The sequence below is a fragment of the Mustela nivalis genome, assembly GCF_964662115.1.
Source record: "Mustela nivalis genome assembly, chromosome: 10".
Taxonomy (NCBI): Eukaryota; Metazoa; Chordata; class Mammalia; order Carnivora; family Mustelidae; genus Mustela; species Mustela nivalis.
This window is the reverse complement of record NC_139029.1, coordinates 34687204-34709734: the sequence shown is the minus strand read 5'-3', so window position 1 is coordinate 34709734 and position 22531 is coordinate 34687204. Positions and strand designations below refer to the sequence as shown.

The 22531-nt window shown below is 53.3% G+C and overlaps 2 protein-coding genes across 42 annotated transcripts in view; both read left to right on the top strand.

Moving 5' to 3' along the window:
- Positions 1-10143, top strand: part of MKNK1 (MAPK interacting serine/threonine kinase 1) — a 42815-nt gene extending 32672 nt beyond the window's left edge. For 25 of the 39 annotated variants that reach the window (XM_082687350.1, XM_082687384.1, XM_082687372.1 and 22 more), the window contains 6 exons: positions 627-682; positions 4194-4289; positions 5990-6184; positions 6864-7028; positions 8000-8043; positions 9285-10143. In XM_082687350.1, the coding sequence (XP_082543476.1) occupies positions 627-682; positions 4194-4289; positions 5990-6184; positions 6864-7028; positions 8000-8043; positions 9285-9519 (791 nt within the window). In that variant the 3' untranslated portion in view covers positions 9520-10143. The remainder of the gene's footprint in view (positions 1-626; positions 683-4193; positions 4290-5989; positions 6185-6863; positions 7029-7999; positions 8044-9284) is intronic. The other 14 variants (XM_082687349.1, XM_082687371.1, XM_082687366.1 and 11 more) reach the window with 2 other exon arrangements.
- Positions 10144-11070: 927 nt separating this feature from the next.
- On the top strand, positions 11071-20920 carry KNCN (kinocilin). Of its 3 annotated transcripts, XM_082687395.1 has the most exons (6): positions 11071-11141; positions 13770-13850; positions 14480-14590; positions 18200-18268; positions 18955-19029; positions 19818-20920. In XM_082687395.1, the coding sequence occupies exons 1-6, from the start codon at positions 11081-11083 to the stop codon at positions 19895-19897; spliced, it is 477 nt and encodes a 158-aa protein (XP_082543521.1). In that variant the 5' UTR covers positions 11071-11080; the 3' UTR covers positions 19898-20920. The 3 variants fall into 3 exon arrangements, with proteins under 3 accessions (XP_082543521.1, XP_082543522.1, XP_082543523.1); XM_082687396.1 differs by lacking the exons at positions 11071-11141; positions 13770-13850 and adding an exon at positions 16851-17100 and having other exon boundaries at positions 13915-14590; XM_082687397.1 differs by lacking the exons at positions 11071-11141; positions 13770-13850; positions 14480-14590 and adding an exon at positions 16634-17100.
- Positions 20921-22531: the final 1611 nt, after the last annotated feature.

Genomic DNA, 22531 nt, shown 5'->3' with positions numbered 1-22531 from the left:
ATGCAGGGGAGGGAGATGTTTCTTAAGAACAGCACCCTGGAGCCAAAGCATTCCTTGCTGTGCTTCCGACAGGACTGTCTTGAAAATGCAGAGCAGGTGCGAAGGGGATCAGACAAGCTTTGGAAGATTTGTTAACTAACGCTTGGTCCTCTGAACATGCAGGGAGTCCCACCCAGGGAATCATTTTTTTTCTAAGTCGGCCACACAAGAAGAAATGAGGTAGAGCAGCTTTAGCCCCCTGAGATGCTCTTAAACAAGGCACTGATTATTTCTGCATTGCAGTTCCAAGCATGGCCTTTGGCAGGGCTCTTGGCTCTGTTTCATATTAGGCTTCTTATTCTTGGTTGTCACTGCAGTGCTGAGAGGCCAACTAGCTGGGATTCATTTAGCCTTCTTCTTATTCCTGCCTGACTTGTAAAGCTTCTGCTTCAAAAGAACTTGCAGAATCAACTGTGCTTTTGGTTCGTCTCTGGTTACTTCTGACTCCTGCAGCTCGTTGATTTTTTAATGTACCATAATTGGGAATTAATCTGCGAACAACAGCATTTGGAAAAAATTAATTGTGTGTGGAATGTTTGATAATTATGTGCGTATGTTAACCATTTCTTTGCTCTCTGTCATTTCAGGCATCGCTCACCGCGATCTGAAGCCAGAAAATATATTGTGTGAGTCTCCAGAAAAGGTACTGAAGGCTGACTTGTTGGGGTACACAGTTTACACCGAGGTGGGGAAGCCACGTCTACTTACAGTTAGGTCGTTAGCAGCTCTCCCAGCTGCAGGTACCAACCTGCCCTGATTATTATGGACACGTGAGAATGTCAGACCCAACGTGTAGTGTTTCTGCATTCCAAATCGGATTAATCCTTGTCTCTTCTTTGCTCTTTATCAACAGTGTGATTGGCTTACACCTAAGAGTTTGTAAAATACATGAGAACTGCACAAAATGAATGTTTTCTAGCCCAGTGCACCTGTCTGTTGAGCAGTTGTTATGAGACATAGACAACAACTCAGTCTTCTGTGAAGTAAATCTTTGCCTAAAAAAGATGTTTATGCTATGGTATATATGCCAGCTGGTGCCTAGCACTTGACATAATAATTAGGAAGCAAGTTCCTGGAAAGGGTTTCTTGTTTCCATTTTTATTTCCAAAGGTGCCCATTAAAAAGCAAACATGGATACTGGGTGTTAAATAGATGCAACCTATTGTAAACTTTACCTTAAGCTCCTACTAAATGGAAGTGTCCGTACTTCCATAAACATGTAAGAATTTGACAAGCTCTCTGTTTGTTTGGAGGGTTTGAGGCCCTGGTGGTTCTGCTGGCTGTATGTGTATGTACACTGGCTGTGTGTGTATGTACACCCTGTCGGTCTGAATTAAGGGACAGCCCATAAATAGAAACGGCTGCAAGTGAATGTGTCAGCTGCTCCTTACAGCTCTTTTGTGGGGAGTAGTAATTCATTAGCTCAGATAAGATCTTGTGACTTCCTGTCAGTGGCTCTGGCATAAGACTTTATAATTTGTCACCATTATCATTATGATTATTAATAATAATTATAGTTAACATTTCTTGAGTGCTTACATTGTGCCAGGCACTTATTTTATTAAGTATTTATAAAATCTCATGAGGTAGGTACTATTACTATTCTCATTGTATGGATGACAGAAGTGAAGCTCAGGTAGATTGTGAAGCCTGCCCAAAGGCCCTCAGCTGATAAGTAATAGGGTACAGATTAAAACTAATGTAATCTGGTGCCAGAACTCCACAGATGCTCTGATCTTCTCTCTTGCCTCCAGTTCACAAGATGCTTTTATGGCTTTTGTCCTTTCATTTGATCTTATTGGCTCAGGTTTAGTGCCCCTTTTCTGTGGTTGAAAAACTAAAACTAAGAGCAGCCAAGCATCAAAAGACATTATCCAGGAAATGAAAAGATAAGCCACAGAATGGGAGAAAGTATTTGCAAAGCATATATCTGATAGAGGTTTAATATCCAAAATATAAAGAACTTCTAAAACTCAACATCAAAAAGATAACCCAGTTTTTAAAATGGGGCAAAATGGGTGCCTGGGTGGCTCAGTCGTTAAGCGGCTCATGTCATGTCATGATCCCAGGGTCCTGGGATTGAGCCCCACATCGGGGTCCTGGGATCAAGTCACATATCGGGCTCCCTGCTCAGCGGGAAGCCTGCTTCTCTCTCTCCCACTCCTACTGCTTGTGTTCCCTCTCTTGCTGCGTCTCTTTCTGTCAAATAAATAAATAAAATCTTTAAAAAAATAAAAATGGGCAAAGAACTTGAATAGACATTTCCCCCAAAAAAGTATAAAAGTGACCAATAGCATATGAAAAGATGCTCAACATCCTTGGTCATTAGGGAAATTGTTGATCAAAACCACCATTAGGGGCACCTTGGTGGCTGAGTTGATTAAGCATCTGCCTTTTGGCTCAAGTCATGATCCCAGGGTCCTGGGATTAACTTAATATTTGGCTTCCTGCTCAGCCAGGAGTCTCCTTCTCCCTCTGCCCCTCCCCCTGCTCATGCTCTCTCTGTCTCTGTCTCTCTCTTTCTCTCTGTCTCTCTCTCAAATAAATAAATAAAATCTTTTTAAAAAATCATTAGACACCACCTCACAGCTTCTAGGATGGTTAGAATTATAAAAAGAAGAAAAAGCCAGAGAAGAGCAAATGCTGATGAGGCTGTGGAGAAATTGGAGTCCACTGCCGGTGGGGACTGGAAATGATGTGGCCATGGTGGAGCAGCGTGGCAGCTCCTCACTGAGCTAAACAGGATCACCACACCACTCAGCAGTTCCACACCTATATATAGACCCAAAAGAATTGAAAACAGAGGCTTGAACTTGAACATCAGTGTTCATCGAAGCATTATTCACAACAGCCAAAGCTAGAAACAACCTAAGTGCCTCTCAGCAGGTAAATGGATAAACAAAATCTGGTCCCCCCATACAATGAAATATTGTTCAGCCACACCATAGTTGGAAGTTCTGATCCATGCTATACCATGGACAAAATTTGCAAACTGTATGCTCAGTGAAATAAGCCAGACAAAAAAGCCAGATACTGCGTGATTCCACTTAATGAAATATCTGAAATGGCCAAATTCTTACAGATGGAAAATAGATGAAATGTTACTGGGGAGAGGGGAGAATGGGGAGTTTCTACCTCATGGTTTCCTTTTGGGATGACGGAAAAGTTTCAGAAACAGATACTGGGATGGTTGTAATTAGTGCCACGGAATTATACATTCAAAAATGGCTAAAGTGGATTATTTTACATTATATATGTTTTATCACAATTTTAAAAAAAAGAGACTAAGTGAAAAAGAATGGTATAAGAGAGAGAAGGAGGAGGAAGGGAGAGGGGAATAAAGGAAGGAAGGGAAGTTGAGAGATGGTCGGCTTCCCCAGCAGGGCGGTGGTTGAGCTGGGACTCCCACAACCAGCATGTTTGAGGGGCTCGCTGTGCTGCTTCCACCACGCAGGCTGTTCTCTGGCAGGCACACGAGGTACCCTCCCACTCGGCTCCAGAGATGACTCATGCTGTCTATGGTTTCAGGGGCAACATCCAGTTTGGGTGACTAGCCCTCCCAGTTTGCTGGGGCCCAAGGGGTTTCCCAGGATACACAGCTTTCAGTGCTGCAACCAACAAAGTCCCAAGCAAGCAGAGATGAGTTGGTCACCCCAAGCCACCTGAGGTGGAGCCCCCCACTGAATGGGCCACCAGGAGTCTTTCAGGAATACATACTTACTTCTCTGATTCTGCAGCCTACACTGTCATTTGTCATTTGTGGGCAAAATTTGCCTAGGTTTGCTGCTCATTTTATTAAGTGCACAGCAGTCTGACACCATGTAGCACGCACATTTTCTCTTAGAAAGTGAGGAAAGAGTGTGGGGCAGAGGACGCCTTAGGATAAATCCTCAGGTGATTTCTAGTTAACCCAAGGAGAGTAAACATGATGTGGCAGATAAAGCTGGGCTTTGGCATGGCAGCCATAGAATGAGAGCGTGCGAGAGTGTGTGTGTGCGCATGTGTGCGTGTGTGCACACACGCGTGAGCAAGAGCCATTGAGTGAAAGGGGAAGGACTGAGGGATGGTGAGTGACTGTGTCGCACTCACATTGGTCTCCTCTTGCCCTTGGGTTTCTTATATTTGTGATCTTTGCTTTTTGCTGTCCTTTTCAGGTGTCTCCAGTGAAAATCTGTGACTTTGACTTGGGCAGCGGGGTGAAATTGAACAACTCCTGCACCCCCATAACCACACCAGAGCTGACCACTCCAGTATGTATGGCTGAGCTCCCTGTACCACCTTCTTCAGGGCTCCTGTGCCCTTGGAGTACCCCCAACCCAAGGCTGGAGTCCAGAACAGAGAGCTAAGGAAGGAAAACCGAGGGTTTCTGCCTGAGTTGTCATCTGGCGCCTGCTTTGTGAGCCACCCCCTCCCTGTCAGTGCTTAGTTGCTAATGAAACTGACATGAGAGCTTTTTGTTCAGGGCAGGTTCTCTGCCAGTAGTGAGACAAATTATATCTGTGGGACAGGCTGAGCCCTGACTCCTGACCCAGGTAAAGACAGACAATATCCCAGGCCATCCCTTTGCACGTGAGCGCACAACAGCTCTGAGTACCGCCCTCCCTAGCGGCGTCTCAACGCATCACCCTGTGATGGAAAGGGGGAGTGTGGTCTCTCTGTGGCCAGAACTGAGAGGTCCCAGCTCTCTACGTGTAGGATCACTTGCTTAAGTTATCCTGTTGCTTCCTTCACTTCATATTTCATGCCCAGATGTGCAGGTGGGAGCTGTTCTTCCTAAGACAGCTCTTGCACATACCCAGTGTACTAAAATTAATATGAATCTTTTGAGATTTACATGCTTCATAAGTGAATTTTCCTAATAACCTTTTTTAAGACATGCATTTCAGTATGCTCATGTCTTATCTAATTGACATTATTAGAAATGTTTCTGTATTAGCTTCTACTACACTGAGGTACCTTGTTCTCAAAATCATTAACTCTAATTGCCAGTAACACGGAAAATGTCCTTTCTCCACTTCCTGTATTTCCATCTAATTAGTTGTGTATGTTGGGGGCCAGGGAGGTATCTCTTGGCAAGCCTGCAAGAAGGAAGATGGGAGCAAAAAGAATTTGTTTTGTTTTTATCAGCATCTTCTATGCAAGGACGAAAGGAAGAAGTCCTGAATGTACTGGTTTACCACTGGTGTGCTGGAACCAGATCCCTACCCCCTCCTCATCCTTGGTTTTCCCATCTATAAATAGGAGAAGCAGTGAGATTGGATTTGTTCTAAGAGCTCTCCCAGGTTGGACGGACTCTTAATTCTGAATCCTTATACCTCTTTTACCTCCTTATACCTCCAAGCTGGCAGAGAAGCTTGGCAGGACTTCATTTTTAAGAACTCCTTCTCTTTTGGGGGCACCTGGGTTGCTCAGTCAGTTAAGCATCCAACTCTTGATCTCAGCTTGGATCTTAACCTCAGGGTTGTGAATTCAAGCCCCGTGCCAAGCATGGAGCCTACTTACGATTTAAAAAAAGAAAAAGAAAAAAAAAAAGAACTCCTTGCTTTTGGGATCAGACATCCACAGAGCCCTTCCCAGAGCCGTGCCCCTGGTCTGTTGAAGCCCCTGTACATGAAGTGAATGCAGAGAGCTGAGGCAGAGATTCTTGCAGCTCCTTGACCTGCAACCTACTGGAGAAGGACCTGGAAAGATAGGAAGGTGACCTGGAACTGGTCATGTGGACCGTGGGGAACTCTAGGACTCCGTTTACAAACACTCAGTTAGCCCACCTCCTCAAAGTGCGTTGGTGGTATCAGGTGAACCCTCTGGCCGGCTTTCCTGGCAACTCCTTGCTCTGCGGCCCCATGCTGCTCAAGTGTCATCATCACATTCTGCCCTTGGCCATCTCCTCTCCCTGTGACTAAGCCTCTCTCTTCTCTGCCATTTCCCCTCCCAACCTTGGCCCCCACAGTGTGGTTCTGCAGAGTACATGGCCCCGGAGGTGGTGGAGGTGTTCAGGGATGAGGCCACCTTTTATGACAAGCGCTGTGACCTGTGGAGCCTGGGCGTGGTCCTCTACATCATGCTGAGCGGCTACCCCCCCTTCGTAGGTCACTGTGGGACCGATTGTGGCTGGGACCGGGGAGAGGTCTGCAGGGTGTGCCAGGTAAGCGCAGCTTGGGGGCCCACTGCACAGGGCCTGCTGGCATTGGCGGGGGGCAGGGGGCGGGAGTGTGCTTGGGGGGGATGCCCAACAAGACTGGGCTGGGGGTGTTTCTGCTCCAGAAGAAGGTCCCTAATGCCCCTTCCCCCTTCTGTCCAAAGGCTGACGACAGGCTGAGAGAGAGACAGGCTTAGCTGGGAGTTTAGGGGAGAGTTGTAAGAGTGAAACCTGCAAATCTGAGTTTTGCCCAAGAAATCCAAGCAGGGATGGCCACACCAGCCAAGACAAGGAGGTGTGAGACAACTGCATGGGTACAAGGAAGAGGAGTAGAAGTGTAAGGTTGGCAGTAGGGGCAGCTGAAACCTTACAGGATGCCAGGGGCCCATTTGTGGGACCCCTGTGTGAAGTGCTGAGGAATTGGGGCTGTGTTCCTAGTTGGCATTTGCCCACGTGTCACCCACCCTCCAAGTAGCATAGCCATCCCTGCCCGATGGGCATTCTGTGTGGTCTGATGACTTAGCAGGGAGTGGGGAGCTGGGAAGGGCCCTGGCCTCTGGCATCCCCAAGCCATGAGCTGCAGCTCCAGCTGAAACCAAGGGGACCCAGGGTGACCAAACCAATGGCAGGTACATTCTGCTTATTCCATGGTAGTGTGGCTTCAGGAGGAATCTTCTTTACCTAGAACAAGCTGTTCGAGAGCATCCAGGAAGGCAAGTATGAGTTTCCTGACAAGGACTGGGCACACATCTCCAGCGAGGCCAAAGACCTCATCTCTAAGCTCCTGGTTCGAGATGCAAAGCAGAGACTGAGTGCTGCCCAAGTTCTGCAGCACCCCTGGGTGCAGGGGGTGAGTAACCCGGGGAGGCAGCAGTCCACCTCCCCAGGCCTGTAGCGTGGCGGGGAGGAAGCTTTTAGAGTAGCAAGTACTAGACAGCAGCCCAGGGGGCTGACCTCAGCTGGAGGGAGACCAGCTTCAGTTCCTGCCCATGTAGAGTGAACTGGCCATTGACGTAGCCCCTGAAGGATCCCCTTATGGGTCGTAGACTTGGCGCTAACCTTGGCCTAGGACTAGACTTCTAACTGACCCATGCTGCTTGGGAATGACCAGAGGCCTCTGGGGGGTTGGCACATGCATCCTACCATTGGCAGAGGCACACAGGCTTGGAAGCAGCCTGGTATTGGCATTTGGGGCCTGTGTCATTGGTCTGCCAGGCCCTAGCCAGCCTCAGTGACCCTTCCAGTGGAAGGAAGCAAACATTGCCAGCCCCATGTTACAGTGGGGGACCCAATCTAGAAACCTCTGAGTGGCTGACTGCTAGCCACCCAAGAGCTGCTAACTTTACTGAGCACCTACCCCATGCCAGACTCTGGTGATACCGGGATGATTAAGACCCAATCCCTGTCTTCTTACTCTAATGGGGAGGGGGAGACAAGGCAGTAAATTATGGGATAGTGTAACAAAAGCTTATCAAAAGTGCTGGGGGCACAAAAGGATGCACACCTCTGCTTGAACAGGGGTAGGGAGGTGGCAGGGGTGGGAGAATGAATGCTTCTCAGAAGTGACCCTCAAGCTGGGTCTCAGAGGATAAAGAAGACTTTGCCAGGCAAAGGGAGTGAGTCTCCTGGCAGAGTCAGCTGGGCTCAAACTGTCCTTTCTTACTCTCTTCTTGGAGGGTCTGACTCTGCAGGCAAGCTTGGCCAAGTGTCTGTGCTGGGCCAGGAATCTCTAGTAGCCTACCCACTCTGCACTGGTGTGGGTCGGGCAGCTCCTAAAGGAGGGAGCATTGCTTACCCCCACATCTGTCCTTCCCATTCTAGCAAGCTCCAGAAAGGGGACTCCCCACGCCGCAAGTCCTCCAGAGGTAAATGCTCCAACCACACCTGATGCCCTTCTTTCTTTGGCTTTGACTTTCTCTCAAACTCTCAGCCACACTGGGGTGAGGGGGGGACAGGGAGCCTAACTCTAGGCTCAGGTGTCGTCCTCCTGAAGGGGGTCCCCGGCCTGCCTTCTTAGCGCGGCCCTTCCTCTACCATCCCACTCCTTCAAGGCCCCTCAGGTGCTGTTTGCAGGAGAAAATAACTGCTTCCATATCTGCTTGCATCTAACTAGAAATCACCATTTATAGCCCAAAGACCTTATCTTTAGGTTATTCACCCCAAGGTTCCTTTCTGCTGCTGCGGGTTGGTGTCTGTGGCAGGAGGGGTCGCTGTGAGGCAGCTGGACCAATTGTCCCATCACCCCTAGACAGTAATAGTAATGGCTGCTCTATAGTAAATGCATACTACGTGCCAGATCCGGTGCTAAGGGCTTTACAGAGCTTCTATTCATACTCTTTATGATCAATTTAAAAGAGAGTTGTTCCTATTATCCCATTTTATGGATGAGAAAACCCAAGAATAGATTGAAGTTTCTCTCTCAGGGCTGCACAATTGCCTTTGGGAGTTGGACTTTGAACCTGTATCTGTTTGACTCTAGTGCCTTTTAACACTAGACCATACTCCTGGTAGCACTGCCCTATTCCCAGAGGACTGAGGTACCACACCGTGGGAACCCTGCCAGGGGGCCACCTGATGACGGGGTGCTGGGAGTTTCACAGGGAAACTTACGTATCTGTAGTCGCCACTGGGGTGAGCCGGAGTGCTGCTGCCCAGGACAACCCTACCTGACCCTCTAGATCTACTCTACGAGATGTTTTTTGGCAAACCACAGTGCCTGCTGTAGGCTTGCCCTGGGCTGGGCCCCAGGGATACAGACGCAAAGGCACAGCCCTTGCTCTTGGAGCTCCCTGCCCTGATGGGAGAGGGGGATACACGGGTGGGCGCTTCATATGCCCAGCCCTTTGGGAGAGCTGGGTACAGAGCTTGGGAGCGCAGACGGGGGTGCTCTGAATAGAAGGGGGCATTTGTCCCAACTCCTAAGTCCAAGGACTATAGTTGAGGCTAAAAGCCATTCCAGCCTCAGTGAAATCAGATTCCAAACCTGGGCAAGAATGACTTCCCTGGGGGAGCAGCCCAGAAAAAGCCTCCAGGGTCCGGGAGCGGGCTGGCAAAGCTAGGGTGCTGAGCCCCGCTTCCCTCTCCTCTGTGCTGCCCGCCCCTGTAGAAATAGCAGCACAATGGACCTGACACTCTTCGCGGCCGAGGCCATCGCCCTCAACCGCCAGCTTTCTCAGCGTGAGGAAGACGAGCTGGCAGAGGAGTCTGAGTCCTTGGTTGAGGGCCTCTGCTCTGTGAGGCTTTCCCCGCCCTGCAAGTCACGCCTGGCCCGCCGGAGGGCCTTGGCCCAGGCAGGCCGCAGCGGTGACCCAGACCCATGCCCAACTCCAGCCGCACTCTGACCTGCCCCAGCCACGGCTTCCCCAACCACGGCCTGCCAGAAGTGACCAGAGTCTGCAGAGTAAGCCGAGGAAGCTGCTGTGTGGCTCCGTCCTGTCAAAGGCCCTGAGGTTCCCACCCAACCCCCTATCTCCCCAGAGTCTTCAAGGAAAAAGCTCCATCCAAAGGGGTTGTCTTTGAAAAGGAAAGCAATCACTTGTCACTTTGCATAATCGCCTGCGGCAGGAACATCTCTCCGCTGGGCTCCTGTCCACCTGCTCACCCGCCTGCAGATCCAGGATCCTGCCTGCTCTCCCGGCTGCGGCCAGTGGCGGCAGCGGCTGGGGCTGTGGCCCTCAGGGAGCCAGCCTTGAAAAGTGGCGCTTGACAGAGGCTCGTTCCTCTCTCTGCACTGTCACCCCCCACACACCCCTTCCTCTGTCCTCCGGATGTCCTCCCCTGGGCTGAGCAAAGCCATCCACTCAATTCCGGAAAGGGCAGGGAGCCTTCTCCATTCAGAAGGCCAGATCAGTCTTCCAGTCTGCAGCGCAGGAGAAGCACAGATCTTTGCAGGGACCGAAAAGTGTCCCTCATTCATCATCCTCTTCCTTGTTGGGATTGCTGCTGAAGTCTGTATTAATTCGTTTTTTTTTTTTTTTTAAATGTTTGTTCTTTTAACCATGCACTTCCAGCAACTGTGGGGCTTCACACTCCCACGGCAAGCCGGTGGATTTTCCAGAACATGTCATGGCTTGCTCTTCCTTGAATGACCACGCATGTGAGAGGTTTTATTCCGCTGTTTCCTATCATTCTAACTGGTTTTAAGCTGTTAAGGTGACCAGTGACTCAGAGGCTGGGTCTGCTGGAAGGCAGCACCAGTCCAGGGCAATTAGAAGGGACTCCGTGCCTGATGGGGGCCCAGACCGCGGGCATCCCTGGGTCTGAGCCAAGTGCCGCCTAGCGCGAGAGCCTGAAGGCGCATCTGGCCTCCAGGAAGCTGAGTGCCCAGCTGCCTAGAGAACATGGATCTGTATAAGTCAGACAGACACTTACACGACAGTGCTATTACACGATGTGCTTGTTTTAATAAAACTGTTTTAAATTCTAGCTGTGGCCTTTCTGGTGGTCCTTTCTTCCCCTGTAAACCTGAGAGGGAGATGGGCCTTCTGGAGAGGGGCCGAGTGTAGCCCCGTGGGGAGAAGGTGCCCCTCATCGGGACCGTCTAAATCTAGCCCCTTGTTGGATCAAAACAAGGTGAAGGAGAGATCATTGCTTTTCTTTTTTTAGGGGAGGGAATGAAGTTCATCAACATTTGTCAGTCTCCTATTCCGTGGCAGGACCCAGAGATGAGTGAGAAACAGCCTCTGTCCTGTAGGGTCTCCCCATCAGGTGGAAGACCGACATCAGCGACCATCACACAAACCGGCTTCAAAAAAATGCCTTAGTAGGTGTGTCCTGTGCCCAGGCCAGCCACGCGCCCAAGCAGGAATGAAGGTCCCCTCCGCCCAGAGCAGCACTAAACCTTTCTTGAGGATCCGTTGTGTGCCTAGGACTTGCCAGAGTCGGAACAAAGCCACAGCTGTCATGTTCGTCGTGCAAAGAGCTTCCATGTGCTTTGTCCCGTGTAACCCTCAGAACCACACTGGTGAGGGCTGGGGTGGGACGGGGCTTCAGAAGTTCCCAAGGAGGAGCAGGAGGGAGGTCTGAGGACCAAGGCAGTGCAAGAGGTGCTGCTGGCAGCTTCTCTGGGGAGAGGGGAGGTGGGGTCAGGGGCTCCTCACTCTAGGAGCCATCCTGAGGCAACAAAGCCTCTGTGTTGACGCTGACATCCTCTCTGTTAACAGTCTTCCCTTTGCAGCAACTGATAGGTCCCCCAATGATAGGTCCGTGATCAAAGGAGCGAGCCTGATACAAAGCGAAGGTCAAGCAAAGCTTTATTTCGCGCCAAGCATCGAGAATCAAACCAAATGTGCGGGGCCGCCTCTTATAGAGAGAGCGACTCCTCCCTGCCTTACAGACTAGCTTTTATAGAGCAAAGGCCATGTGGTTGGGCCTGGCCACACACAGGTGGCCAATGAGATTGTAACACACAGAGAAAGCTGCACAGTCATGCTAGGTCACACATGGGTGGCCAATTGAATTACAGTTCACCCCATAGTAGGTATTTGAACTAGCCTATCACCTTGGTCAGAATTAGTGCCCAAAAGGCACCCAAAAGGCGGGGTCCACACTCCCTGGTAGCTAGGGAAACAGTATGCTTGCCCCACTGATTGGATGTCTCCACCTGACCCGACTCATCCCTGCATTTGGCCTCACACCCCTAGTTCTCCCTGCAGGGGGATGGGCTGGAAGAAACAGGCCTGCAGATTCTAAGCCTTTTGGCCCAAAGCCTCCCGGTCCCTCCCTGGGGACTTGGAACCACGGTATGAGTTTAGTCCTCCAGGTTGGCCAGCTGAAAGATGATTTCCAGAGTCTTCCTGGACCAAGTGTCCCCACCCAGTTCTGGGTGCAGCTCCAGCTGGCTCTCAGGCCTCTGTGCCTTTGCTCAGGCGGCCCACCTCTACTAGCCCATCTCCCCACCCCGGTCCACCTGGCAAGGCCCCTGTCATCCATCGTGGCTCTGCCTCAGTGCTCCAGTGTCTCCTCTGGGTTTGTTAGCATCATCGTGCACTAAGCAACAGCTGCTGGCAGAGAAATGTCCAGGCATTATCTTGCTTAGTTTCTGTAGCCGTCCCTGGAGGTAAGTCACCCCACTTAGAAGAACTGAGCAGAGAAAAGAGAGAAAAACCCTGATGTACAGGTAGGAAGACAGAACTGGGATTCTTCCCAGAGACACTCGGGACCCAGAGCTAGGCAGCCTGGCTTCAGATCCCAGCTCTGCCACATAACTAGCTTTGAGCCCTGAGCAAGTTAGTGTCTGAGAGTGGCAGTATCTTCAACCCAAAATCGGGGATGCTAGTGCTTACTTTATGGTCCTGTTGTGAAATTACGGATTAATAAACAGGGAGTGGTTAGAGCAATTCCAGGCACACACAGCCAATGTGCCATCGAGGGTTGGCTGTGGCTGGTCCTTCTTATTGCTGGTAGAGGCGCAATCCCTCTACCCAGAGCCAGTGAGAGAGATAAATCCCCCCCCCCTTTCCTTTGCTTGTGTGGGTGGAGATGGGTCTAGACTTTCCAGATGGGCCTGGCCTCCAGCCCTTCGTGGGGTTCTCCTGCTGCCTGGTTGCTCTGCCCCTCTGGGCAGGGGTCTCTGTCCCCAAGAGGCAGCCATAGTGCCAGGGCCAGAGTTTGCATTTAGGGATCAGGGGTCCTGGGTTCTAGTCCTTCTGCCACTCTTGACTGGGTGATCTTGGGAAGTCCCCGGCCCTTTTTGAGGCCATGGGCCTGGCTCTGCTAGGCAGGGGGAGGTCTGGCAGACACACTGAGGGAGGGAGGCTCTGGGGGCCAGAACTGTGCTAGCCAGTCCCCTGGCTCTAGGGCTCAGGTGTGGGCTGGTCTCAGCCAGCCGGCACATCCTAGATCTCAGGCCTCCTGCCTCAAATCCAGTTAGCAGGACTCCTGTCTGACCCCTCTCTGGGGGCCTGGGCACAAAGACCAAGTCTTTCTCCTTCCAGATGTCTACCTGCCTGAGCTCTTGGGGGCCCCTTCTCCCTCCTGGCTGAATGTCTCTCACCAGACCCCGCTCCTAAACAGCAGGGCCCTGGTCCTGTGCCAGCTACTCCAGCCGCTTAGGTCTGGAGGGGACGAGGAGCCAGGTCCCCCCTCAGCTGGCACTCTTGTTGCCATGGTAGCGGTTACCTTGGAAGCCACTTTCCCGAGTTCAGCTTCTGAACAGTCTGGGAAAGCTGCCCGTCCCCCAGGAGACTGGTGTATTAATCACGCTCTTTTCCAGGGTCCTCACCCCGCAAGGAAAATAAACAGAACTAAACCACACTGAGGTCTTTTCTCCCAGTCTTCCTTCCCACCCCATGCCAGCCTGGGACTCAGCACTTCTGGGAAGGAAAGAGCATAGGCAGGCACTCTAGCCCGGGCCTCTCCGTGAAACAGATTTTGAGGCAGAACTCAGCTGTGACCCGTGGCCCACCCGCTGCCCACCCACCGCCCTGAGTCCAGAGGCCTAGGGGACCCAGGCTTCAGCAAGGAGGGCCCTGAGGCTTGTGAGGTAGGGAACAGGTGGGGCGATCGGCCTCTAGTAACTCGGGCTTCCATCTTCTTACCTATTATAGGAAGCACATCATCCAAGGACAAACTTGTATTTTCTTTTTCACAGATGAAATAGCCTGTATCAAGGAAAGAATAACCAAGCCTTCTTCTCTACATTCCAGTCAACAGGACAGCAGGCATCACACAGGTTTCAAGCAGCCTTTTTTTTTTTTTTTAAGGTTTTATTTATTTATCAGAGAGAGAGACGGGGAGAGACCAAGCACAGGCAGACAGAATGGCAGGCAGAGGCAGAGGGAGAAGCAGGCTCCCCGCTGAGCAAGGAGCCCGATGTGGGACTCGATCCCAGGATGCTGGGATCATGACCTGAGCTGAAGGCAGCTGCTCAACCAACTGAGCCACCCAGGCGTCCCTCAAGCAGCCTTTCATGACACTCCCCTGTCATGGGAAAAGATGTGAAGGCCTTGACTGAACACAGTGTCTCCCTCTGACGGTGGGGTTGCCAATTTCTCCCACCTCAAATAGGACAAGTCAGAAATCCAGGGACAGAGAAATGCTAGAGGACTTCCCAGCTGAGCACGGGATCTGGACACTGAGGTTCTCGCAAGAACTCTGGGGCCATCCTACCACTCCCCATCTGTTCTCTAAAGGAACTTTAGAGGATGGGTTTGTCCTTCTGTGATCCTGTAACTGATCATGGTTTACTGTGTCTCTCCTCCATATTTCAGAGGACTGACTGCAGGCCCTGAGGGATTTACAATGTCAACAAACAAAACAAAAAACAAAACCCTCCAATTTAGAACTTGGTCTTGTTTTTAGAGGTTAGAGTGTTCTTCTGGGATCTGGAGCTCACAATGCACCGGCCTCCCTGGCTCCAGCCTCTGCCATCTGCATCCCCCTCCACCAGATGGGCAATGTGCGGTTCAGGAGGTGAGTGGCTGGCCCAAGTCCCACAGTGTGAGGCGCCCTGTCCTGCTGACAGTGGGGGGCCACCTTCAGCCTCACACCCCGCCCAGCCAGAGTTATGCAAACACTTAATGGGGGTGAGGGGGTTGAGATTCCCAAAGCTCAACATCTCAGGAACCCATTTTCCTAGACAAGTATTTTGACAGCTCCTTCTAAAACTAGTCAGTGGGAGAGCAGTTATATGTGACAGAGACATGGGCTGTCATTTGATACCTAATTAGAGGAATAATCAGATCTCATCCTGGAGAGAGGCACAGGGGATGTTGGCAGCAGCCCCTGGAGCTGGGGAATGCCCACCTCCAGGGGCTTCCTCTTATGGGGGCCAGGAACACAGCCAGGGGGGCCCACTGGTGCTCTGCAGTCACCCCCCCTCTCCACATACCTTTGAGTTCACACGTCTTTGCCCAGGCCCCTCTCCAGCCTCCTTGCGGGGCCTTCCCTTCACTGAAGCTCAGTCTGGTGACCTTGGCCTTCTCAGTTCCCCAACCCCACCCAAAGAATGCCCCTTGTTAGAGATGGAGGTCCCACGGTGCCCACGGCCCTCCTCTATGGTGACCCGAGCTGGTCATGCAGGTCCAGGCCCTCCCTGAGCTCTGCCTTATGTTCAGGCAGAGCACAGAGAAGCTCACTCCCTGAACCAGCCCTTGTGGGGCTGGTGATCTACAGAGGAGACAGAGAACAAGGCCAGGTGATGGGAACATGGGAGCAGTGGTAGGCAGCCCACCCACTCAGGCACCATCGGGAATGCCTTTACAGAGCTGGGGCTGGCTGAGTAGGGTCCTGCAGGACGAGGAGGCATTCCCCAGAGAGCGGGGGCTAAGCAGACCCTCAGCAGAAGGGCGGCAGCAGAAAAGGGGAGGAATGAGGGGGAGGGGGTCGCTGTGGAGGCGGAGGACTGTGGCTTGGCTCTGTTGGGTGGCAGACATCTTGGGGAGACCGAGGCACACAAACAGAAGCCAGTGGGGCTAGTGATGGGACCCTGGGAATAGTGCCCAGGTGCCTAGGTGCAGGCATAGGACCAGGTCCAGATTTGGGGATCAGGGAGACCCTGATGCATCAAGGGCCCAAGAAGAGCTGGGTCTGGGGGCGGGAAAGGGCAGGGCTGGGCTACCACTGCCTAGCCTTGACCTGGGGGGGTCCTGCAAGTAGGTCAGACAGGCTGGGCAGAGGAAGTCAGGAGGTGCTAGCCCTGTCCCAGTTAGCGGACCCTGGCCACTGGCACCCAGTCCCTGCCAATTCTTCTCCCCATATTTGTTTTCCTCTTACCCCATTCCCCACACAACTCTGCTCCCTGCTCTTCCTTCTCCGACCCCCACCCAGGATCCCAAGAGGGCTGAGAGGGCTCACTCTCCCAGCCTACTGGCAATTAAGGGGGTAGATACCAAGCCTACCTGAGGAGAAGGAGGTGCCCTGAGATCAGCCTCAAACCAGGACCCCTCAACCCTGCTCCCCCTAAGAGACCAGAGGTTGACAGGCTGGGGGGAGGGGCGAGGGGAGAGCAGGAACTCAGAGGAATACCTCTTTCTCTCCTCCCGTGCCAGTCACCATTCCTGTCTCTTGAGCCTCCTCCAGGTCCCCTCCCATGTCCGCCTCTGAGTCCCTGAGTAGAAGCCCCATGTGCCAAATGCCAGATGGGCGCAGAGGGTGCCCTGAGCATGTAGCCAGGGAGTCCCCTCACATCCCTGGCTGCTAAGCTCCACGTGAAGCCACCAGTCTATCCTGCCCCCTCAGGAAGCAGCAGCAGAACCTGGGCTGAGGGCCCCAGTGGGCCTCTGGGGCCTGCGGCAGCTCACATTGCAACCTCATGAATAACGCAGGGCCTCCCAGCTGCCTGCGTCTCCGAGGAACCCGTGTCCCCTGCACCGACCGCCTCCACTGCTTTAAACTTTCATAGGCCAAGGCCCAGTGGCAGCGGAGCCAGCTCCAGGCGGCCTGGGCCCCATGTCCTGGGCAGGGGAGCTCAGGCAAAGCTCTCCTGAGAGGAAGGTAACAGGGGGGACCTGGTGGGCCAGGCCTGGCTCTCCAGGACGTTGACAGTCAAGGCAGGAGGTGATCAGGCCAGAGTCTCAAGAGTGGCCTCCAGATTCCGGGCCTTCATGGTAGGAGGAGTAGGCTGGTGTGACCTGGCAGGGATCCTAGGTCAAGGCGCGGCTGGGGGCCCCTAGGAGAGTTGTGGGATAGGGTTACCAGGGCTGAATCCTCCTGCCCAATTCCCACTCTGAAGGGGGAGCACCCACAAAGACACATCCAAGAGGACCGAGACTTCCAGGGCTTTCCTGGGGACAGGCCCCACTGGCTGCAGACAGTACCTGAGTAGGCCTGCATGGACATCCCCATCAGCAGCAGAGACTTCCGCTGCCTACAGCTGGCTTGCGTGGGCCTCGGCCTGGTGGCCGGCAGCATCATCATCGGCGTGTCTGTGTCCAAAGCTGCAGCTGCCGTGGGTGGCATCTTTATTGGCGCCGCCGGTCTGGGTGAGCAGGTGCTGGGCATGGGGAGGCGAGCAGGGGTGCGGTCAGGTGAACGAGAAATGGAAGGAAGGGCTGGTTCAGCAGGAATTGTCTGGGGAGGATGGAAGCTAGAGGTGTGAGCAAGGCAGCTGCTGGGGTACAGGGAGGCAGAGGAGGCTTGCGGTGACATTCCTTCTGCCGGGAATAAGGACACTGTGGAGAAGGGTTGCCACAGGTGTCTTCGGCTGCTCCTCCTCTGGCCCTTTAGTTCCAAGCCCTGGGCTCTTGGTGTTTTGGTGGAATTCATCAACCAGCTGGGGGTGGGTTGACAGCAGGGCAGTTAAAAGAGGACAGAGGTCCCAGTGGGACACTCTGTGACCCAAGGTAGGATCCAACTCAAAGGGTTACCTTTTCTTTCCTGGTATACCTTGGCAGGGCATCTGTCTGTCTATCCAGGCATCAGTCTATCTGTCTGTCTGGGCCAGTCCCACTGCTATCCCCATAATGATGTTGAGTACCATCCCTTTCTCCACTCCCCTGAGGTAAAAGCAGAGCCAGAAGCAGCAGACTGGTTGGTTCTCGGCATCTGTACCTGCAAACTCTTTCCAAGGCCACAGACACGTGGTCTGGGGATGAAATGGGAGTGGGCCAGGCACAGTCCACTGTGCTGCTAAGCCCTCCCCAGGTCTGGGTGGGAAGGAGCCTGCTCAGGAGCTCCCAGCTCTGCCTTAGGGGAAGATGGGGCAAAGGCATTTGGTGGTGGGGATGTCCCCTGGGTCCATTTCCAGCCCACTGAGAAGGACGGAAGCTAACCATGCTAATCACTGGGGCGGGCTGGAGCCAGGAGCCTGGGCCTTCACAACCTGGAGCCCCTTCCCCAGATAGGCACCACTCCCTGCTCCCTTCTAGGAGCTGGGTGTTGGGGAGCCGCCCCCTCCCAATACTCACACGCTCACATTGATGCACCCAGAGTCCCAACCTGCACCCCCATGCTCCTCCCATGCACACCCATTATCTCCCCAAGAAAGCACTCCCAGGTGCACAGCCTGCCCACAGCTTCACGCAGCCTGCACTAAGCAGGCCCCTTGCCCATCACAGAACCCCTCTGTGTCTCTCTTCTCAGGGCTTCTCATCTTGGCCTACCCATTCCTCAAGGCTCGGTTCAGCCTGGACCACATTCTGCCTACCATAGGTGAGTCCTCGACCAGCCCCCAGCTGAGCCCGCTTCCGAGGACCACTGGTGAAACCCACTGTGTATAAGTCCGTGGTCTGCTCTGGGGTGGAGCCCAGCCCCTGTGTGTGACTGCTCCTGGGTGTGGGCACGTGCGCGCGTGCGTGGTGGGGGTGTGTTGGCGTTGCCATGACTACCATGCAGCAGACTCCAGCCTGTTGCTGCAAATACGCCTCAACCAGCTCAGAGCACCCAGAACTCCCATCTCCCCCCGAGAGAGTTTCTAACTCCCCCAGAGCCTCCAAGTTCTCCAGATAAGCCCATTTCATACCTTGAGCCCCATAAATACCCTCTACCACCCCTAAGACTTCAGGACCCTTTATAGCTCCTTAACGCATCTCTGCCCACTCCCCACCCCCCCCACATACGTGTTACCCTCTCCATCAGTCCTGGGGTTTACATAGTCCTAGTTCTCCCCATGATGCGCACCTCCTTAAAAGGTCTGCCATCTTTCCCTTCAAGGACCCGTTTCTTCGAACTCCGCTCCTAAATCAGCCCAGATCATGTGGGAGACCTCCAGGAATGTGGCAGACAGAAACAGCAGCAGGGATGGAAATGAGACAGCAGGAAGGACTTCCCTTCCCAAAGCAGGACTTGATCTGACAACGGCTTAGTAACCAGGGTCTTGGGGCGCTCTTATTCCACAGGGAGCCTGAGAATCCACCCTCACCCAGGGCCAGACCATGGCGAGGGAAGATCCAGTGCCAATGGCAATAAAGAGGGTAAGTTAAAAAATTCCAGAGTCCATCTTCCGTCTCTGCTTTCTGGCTGGGCAGCTCTGTGGGACCCTGGAAAAAGCCTTGAGAGACACACAGGAGAGATGTCCCCAGTTACCAGGAGCCAGCAGATCAGGCAGTTCTCCCATGTGTTTGGTCAAAACCCTTCTTGCTCCAAGCTGAGCTGGGCTCCTCTTGTTTGACCTCGGGCCTTCTCATCATGCCCAACATGGACACTGGGAGCCCCTCTAGGTCCCATGTCCCAGTTTATGTTTTCACTCTCTTCTCCAATGATGGAATCCAGAGCTGGTACCTGAAATGGAACATCTGCCTCCTCTCCCATCTCCACACACCAGAAAATTCTAGGGCAGGAGTTTTTCAAAGATGGCGCCAGCCTACAGCGGCTACCCACCAGTGGTAGGACACCTAATGCCAGCATAAGGTCCCCTTCCAGACCCTGCTCCAAACACTTTACATCAAAACAACCCTATGAGGGAGAGACTATAATTAGGCCCACTTTATATGTGGGCCAACTGAGGCATAGGGAGATGAAGTAAGGCAACCAGGAAATGTTGGGGCCAGACCTGAAACCAGGTACTCGGCCCCAGAGTCGTCTCTCTAACCACCCCCCACCATGCTGCTGTCCTCTTGAAGGGCCATTCTGATCCTCTCTGCCTCTTTAAGTTCAGCTGAAACTGTCCCCTGGGACTCCCGTCTCTCCCCGGTGGTCCCTCTGGGTTGCTCTGCCCCAGAGTCGGTCTACTCAGGCAGCCCTGTCCTGGTCTGTCCCCCAGGAGCCCGCAGCAGCCTGTCCACGGTGAGCAGAACACTGGAAAAGCTGAAGCCAGGGGTGCGGGGGACTGGGGAGGGCTGAGGCAGGGGCTGAGGGTCTACACCCTGCCCTCCCCTCCTCCCTCCCTCCCTCCCTCCGTGCCTGCCTGCCTGCTACCTGGCTCTCACAGCCCTCCTGGGTCCAAACCAGAGATAAACCAGGCTCTGGAGACACCAGCCCCACATTCGCCTGGGCAAAGCTCTTGCAGATGGATTCTATGCAGCCCGCCGGCAGGGCCTGAAGCGAGGCACTGCTGAACGTTCTACAGAAGGCCCTTGTGTCAGGCTTTTGCCCTGGATTTTCTCTCTGGACTGCAGCTCAGCAACCTCCCCTTTTGTGATCTACTGACTAGTTTCTCTGGAATTTGGGCCCAGAGATCCCTCAGTCCCTTGCTCCAGGCTGGCCACAGAAATGAATCACACACCCACAGCAACCACAGATGGGATCCCTCAGCCCTTAAGGCCTGGCCCTGGGCCTATAGAGCTCACTGGCTAGATAGAGGGTCTGGACCAGATTCTTTCAGGTTCTCAAAAACTCTGGGCAACTCCTCAGGGACAGGCTCTTGGCAGCAACAAAGCAGATAGGAGCATGGCCTGGACAAACAAAATGTGTCATGGTCACCGCCATGACACAGAGTCTCAGTGAGGCACCAACCTAGAGGCTTCCAGGAGGCAATGGCTCCTGGGCTGAGTCCTGACCTGACACTTGTATGTGACTCCATCCTTCAGCGCTTTTGGTGATCTAACTCCAGGCAAGACCCCCAGCCTTCTCGTTTGTCCCCCACCCTCTCACGGCTCCTGAACAATCTCAAACACTCCAGCCTCCAAGCTTTGTCTTGTGTTCTGGAGGCCTCCCATTCCTATCAAAAGCCCCCACCTCCCGGGTCTGGGTTGCTCAATTAAGTGTCTGCCTTCAGCTCAGGTCATGATCCCAGGGTTCCAGGATTGAGTCCCACATCAGGCTCCTTGATCAGCAGGGAGCCTGCTTGTCCCTTTGCCTGCAGCTCCCCGTGCTTGTGCTCTCTCTCTCTCCCTCTCTGTCAAATAAATAAACTTTTTAAAAAAATGTTAGTGGCTTAAATTTAATGGAAAAACGATCCCCAGTCTTTCCCTGGAGAGCCACGTCAAGGCCCACGTACCCACCGGGTTTGGGGCGAGGAGGACCTACCCAGGCGTGCATGGACGCGTGCAGATGTGGCTGCGCCTTCCCATGGCTCTTTGCTCCCCGACACCCTTGGGTTGGAGCACAGTCTGACCTCCACAGAGCCATTTGCTCCATGTGGCCTTGTCCTGGTTTCTGAGCAGGGGGACAAGCTGGGAAGAGTCTCATTTTTGCAGGACCAGTGTAGATAGCTCCTCCTCTCAGAAGCCTCCCCTGACCTCTCCGTGCTCGCCCAGCTCCGGGGTTTCTGTCCATCACAACCCTCACCACTCTGAGTGGTCCCTATCTTCGTCCTCCTCTCGAGGCCCACGGGTACCCAGCAGCTGTCACAAAACCAAACCAAAAGTGGCGGAGACCACATCATTGTACAGATGGGAAAGCTGAGGTCCTCCAGAGAAAGGGATGCCTCAAGTCCTACGGTGAGAGGTTGGACCGCCAGGCCTTGTATCCAGGGCTCCTCTCACTCCCCACCCGAGCCTCTACCCGCTGTTGCACTCTGCACGGGGACCAACTGGCTGGCCATGGTGTGACAGGCCTCCACTCATAAATGCTGGCCCATCATGGAGCCTGTGGTTCCTCCAGCCTCAGAGAAGTCCCCCTCCCTGCACTTCCCTCCCCTCCACTTCCCCCCTGCCTGCTCCCTCAACAGTATCATCTGCAGCATAACCCAGGCCTGGGGGCCCCTCCTTGATCAGCAAAGAAACCCTTCCTCCTGCCCATCTTTGTACCTCACCTGAAGCGTCCCAGAACGATGACCAAGGATGGAAGGAGTGGAAATGAGGGAAGTGGAGCCTGAGCTGTGGGGTAGAGGAGTGTGGCACCCCCTGACCTACCACCAAACCCTTCGCCAATATGATTTCCCCAAGGCAAGGCTTTGGTATCTTTGATGCCAGGCAGAGCTTGACACAGAGCAGTATAGGGGATCAGAGCAGAATAACCTAAGGCATGAATGCATAAAAGGCAAGGGCTATGTCTACTGGGCAAGAACTAGGCAGGGGCCCTTGAAACCGGACCCCTGAGATCTCCTTTCCCCCAGTCTAACTGAATGTCCAGATCCATCCTCCCAAGTGTCTTTCCACAGCAAACCACCCCCCCCCGCCCCTCAACCTGGTCACAGGAGTGGTCCATGTGGAGCTCATGCCCCTCCCCACCCAATCTTTAGAAGGTAAGTTTGGGCCAAGTAGGCAGGATGGTGTGGGAGGTCATGTTAGGGGGGAAGTGCTCTCTTTCCTCTGAGCAGCTCTGGAACCCTCCAATATTTCCGCACAGAGTGAGCATGGGCAGGGACAGCTCATGGAACCCAGCTCTCCCAGCAGTCTGCTCAATAAATGAAATCAGTTCTGTCCCGCAGCCCTGCTCTGACCTCAATGCAGCTATGCCTGGCTGGCCCCACGAGGTGGACAGAAAGCCAGTCCTCAAGGAAAAAAGTTGGAGAATGCAGACCTGGACACTGGATCTGACCTGCTGCGGTTGGGGAAGTTTAGGAAGTCTTCCCAAGGGAAGTGATGTCCCAGC

Coding starts and splice junctions, on each gene's coding strand:
- KNCN (XM_082687395.1), top strand. CDS start 11,081: ATGTTCGTCGTGCAAAGAGCTTCCATGTGCTTTGTCCCGTGTAACCCT. Junction 11,142..13,769: donor TAACCCTCAGAACCACACTG/GTGAGGGCTGGG, acceptor TCTTTTTCACAG/ATGAAATAGCCTGTATCAAG. Junction 18,269..18,954: donor CCACATTCTGCCTACCATAG/GTGAGTCCTCGA, acceptor CTTATTCCACAG/GGAGCCTGAGAATCCACCCT.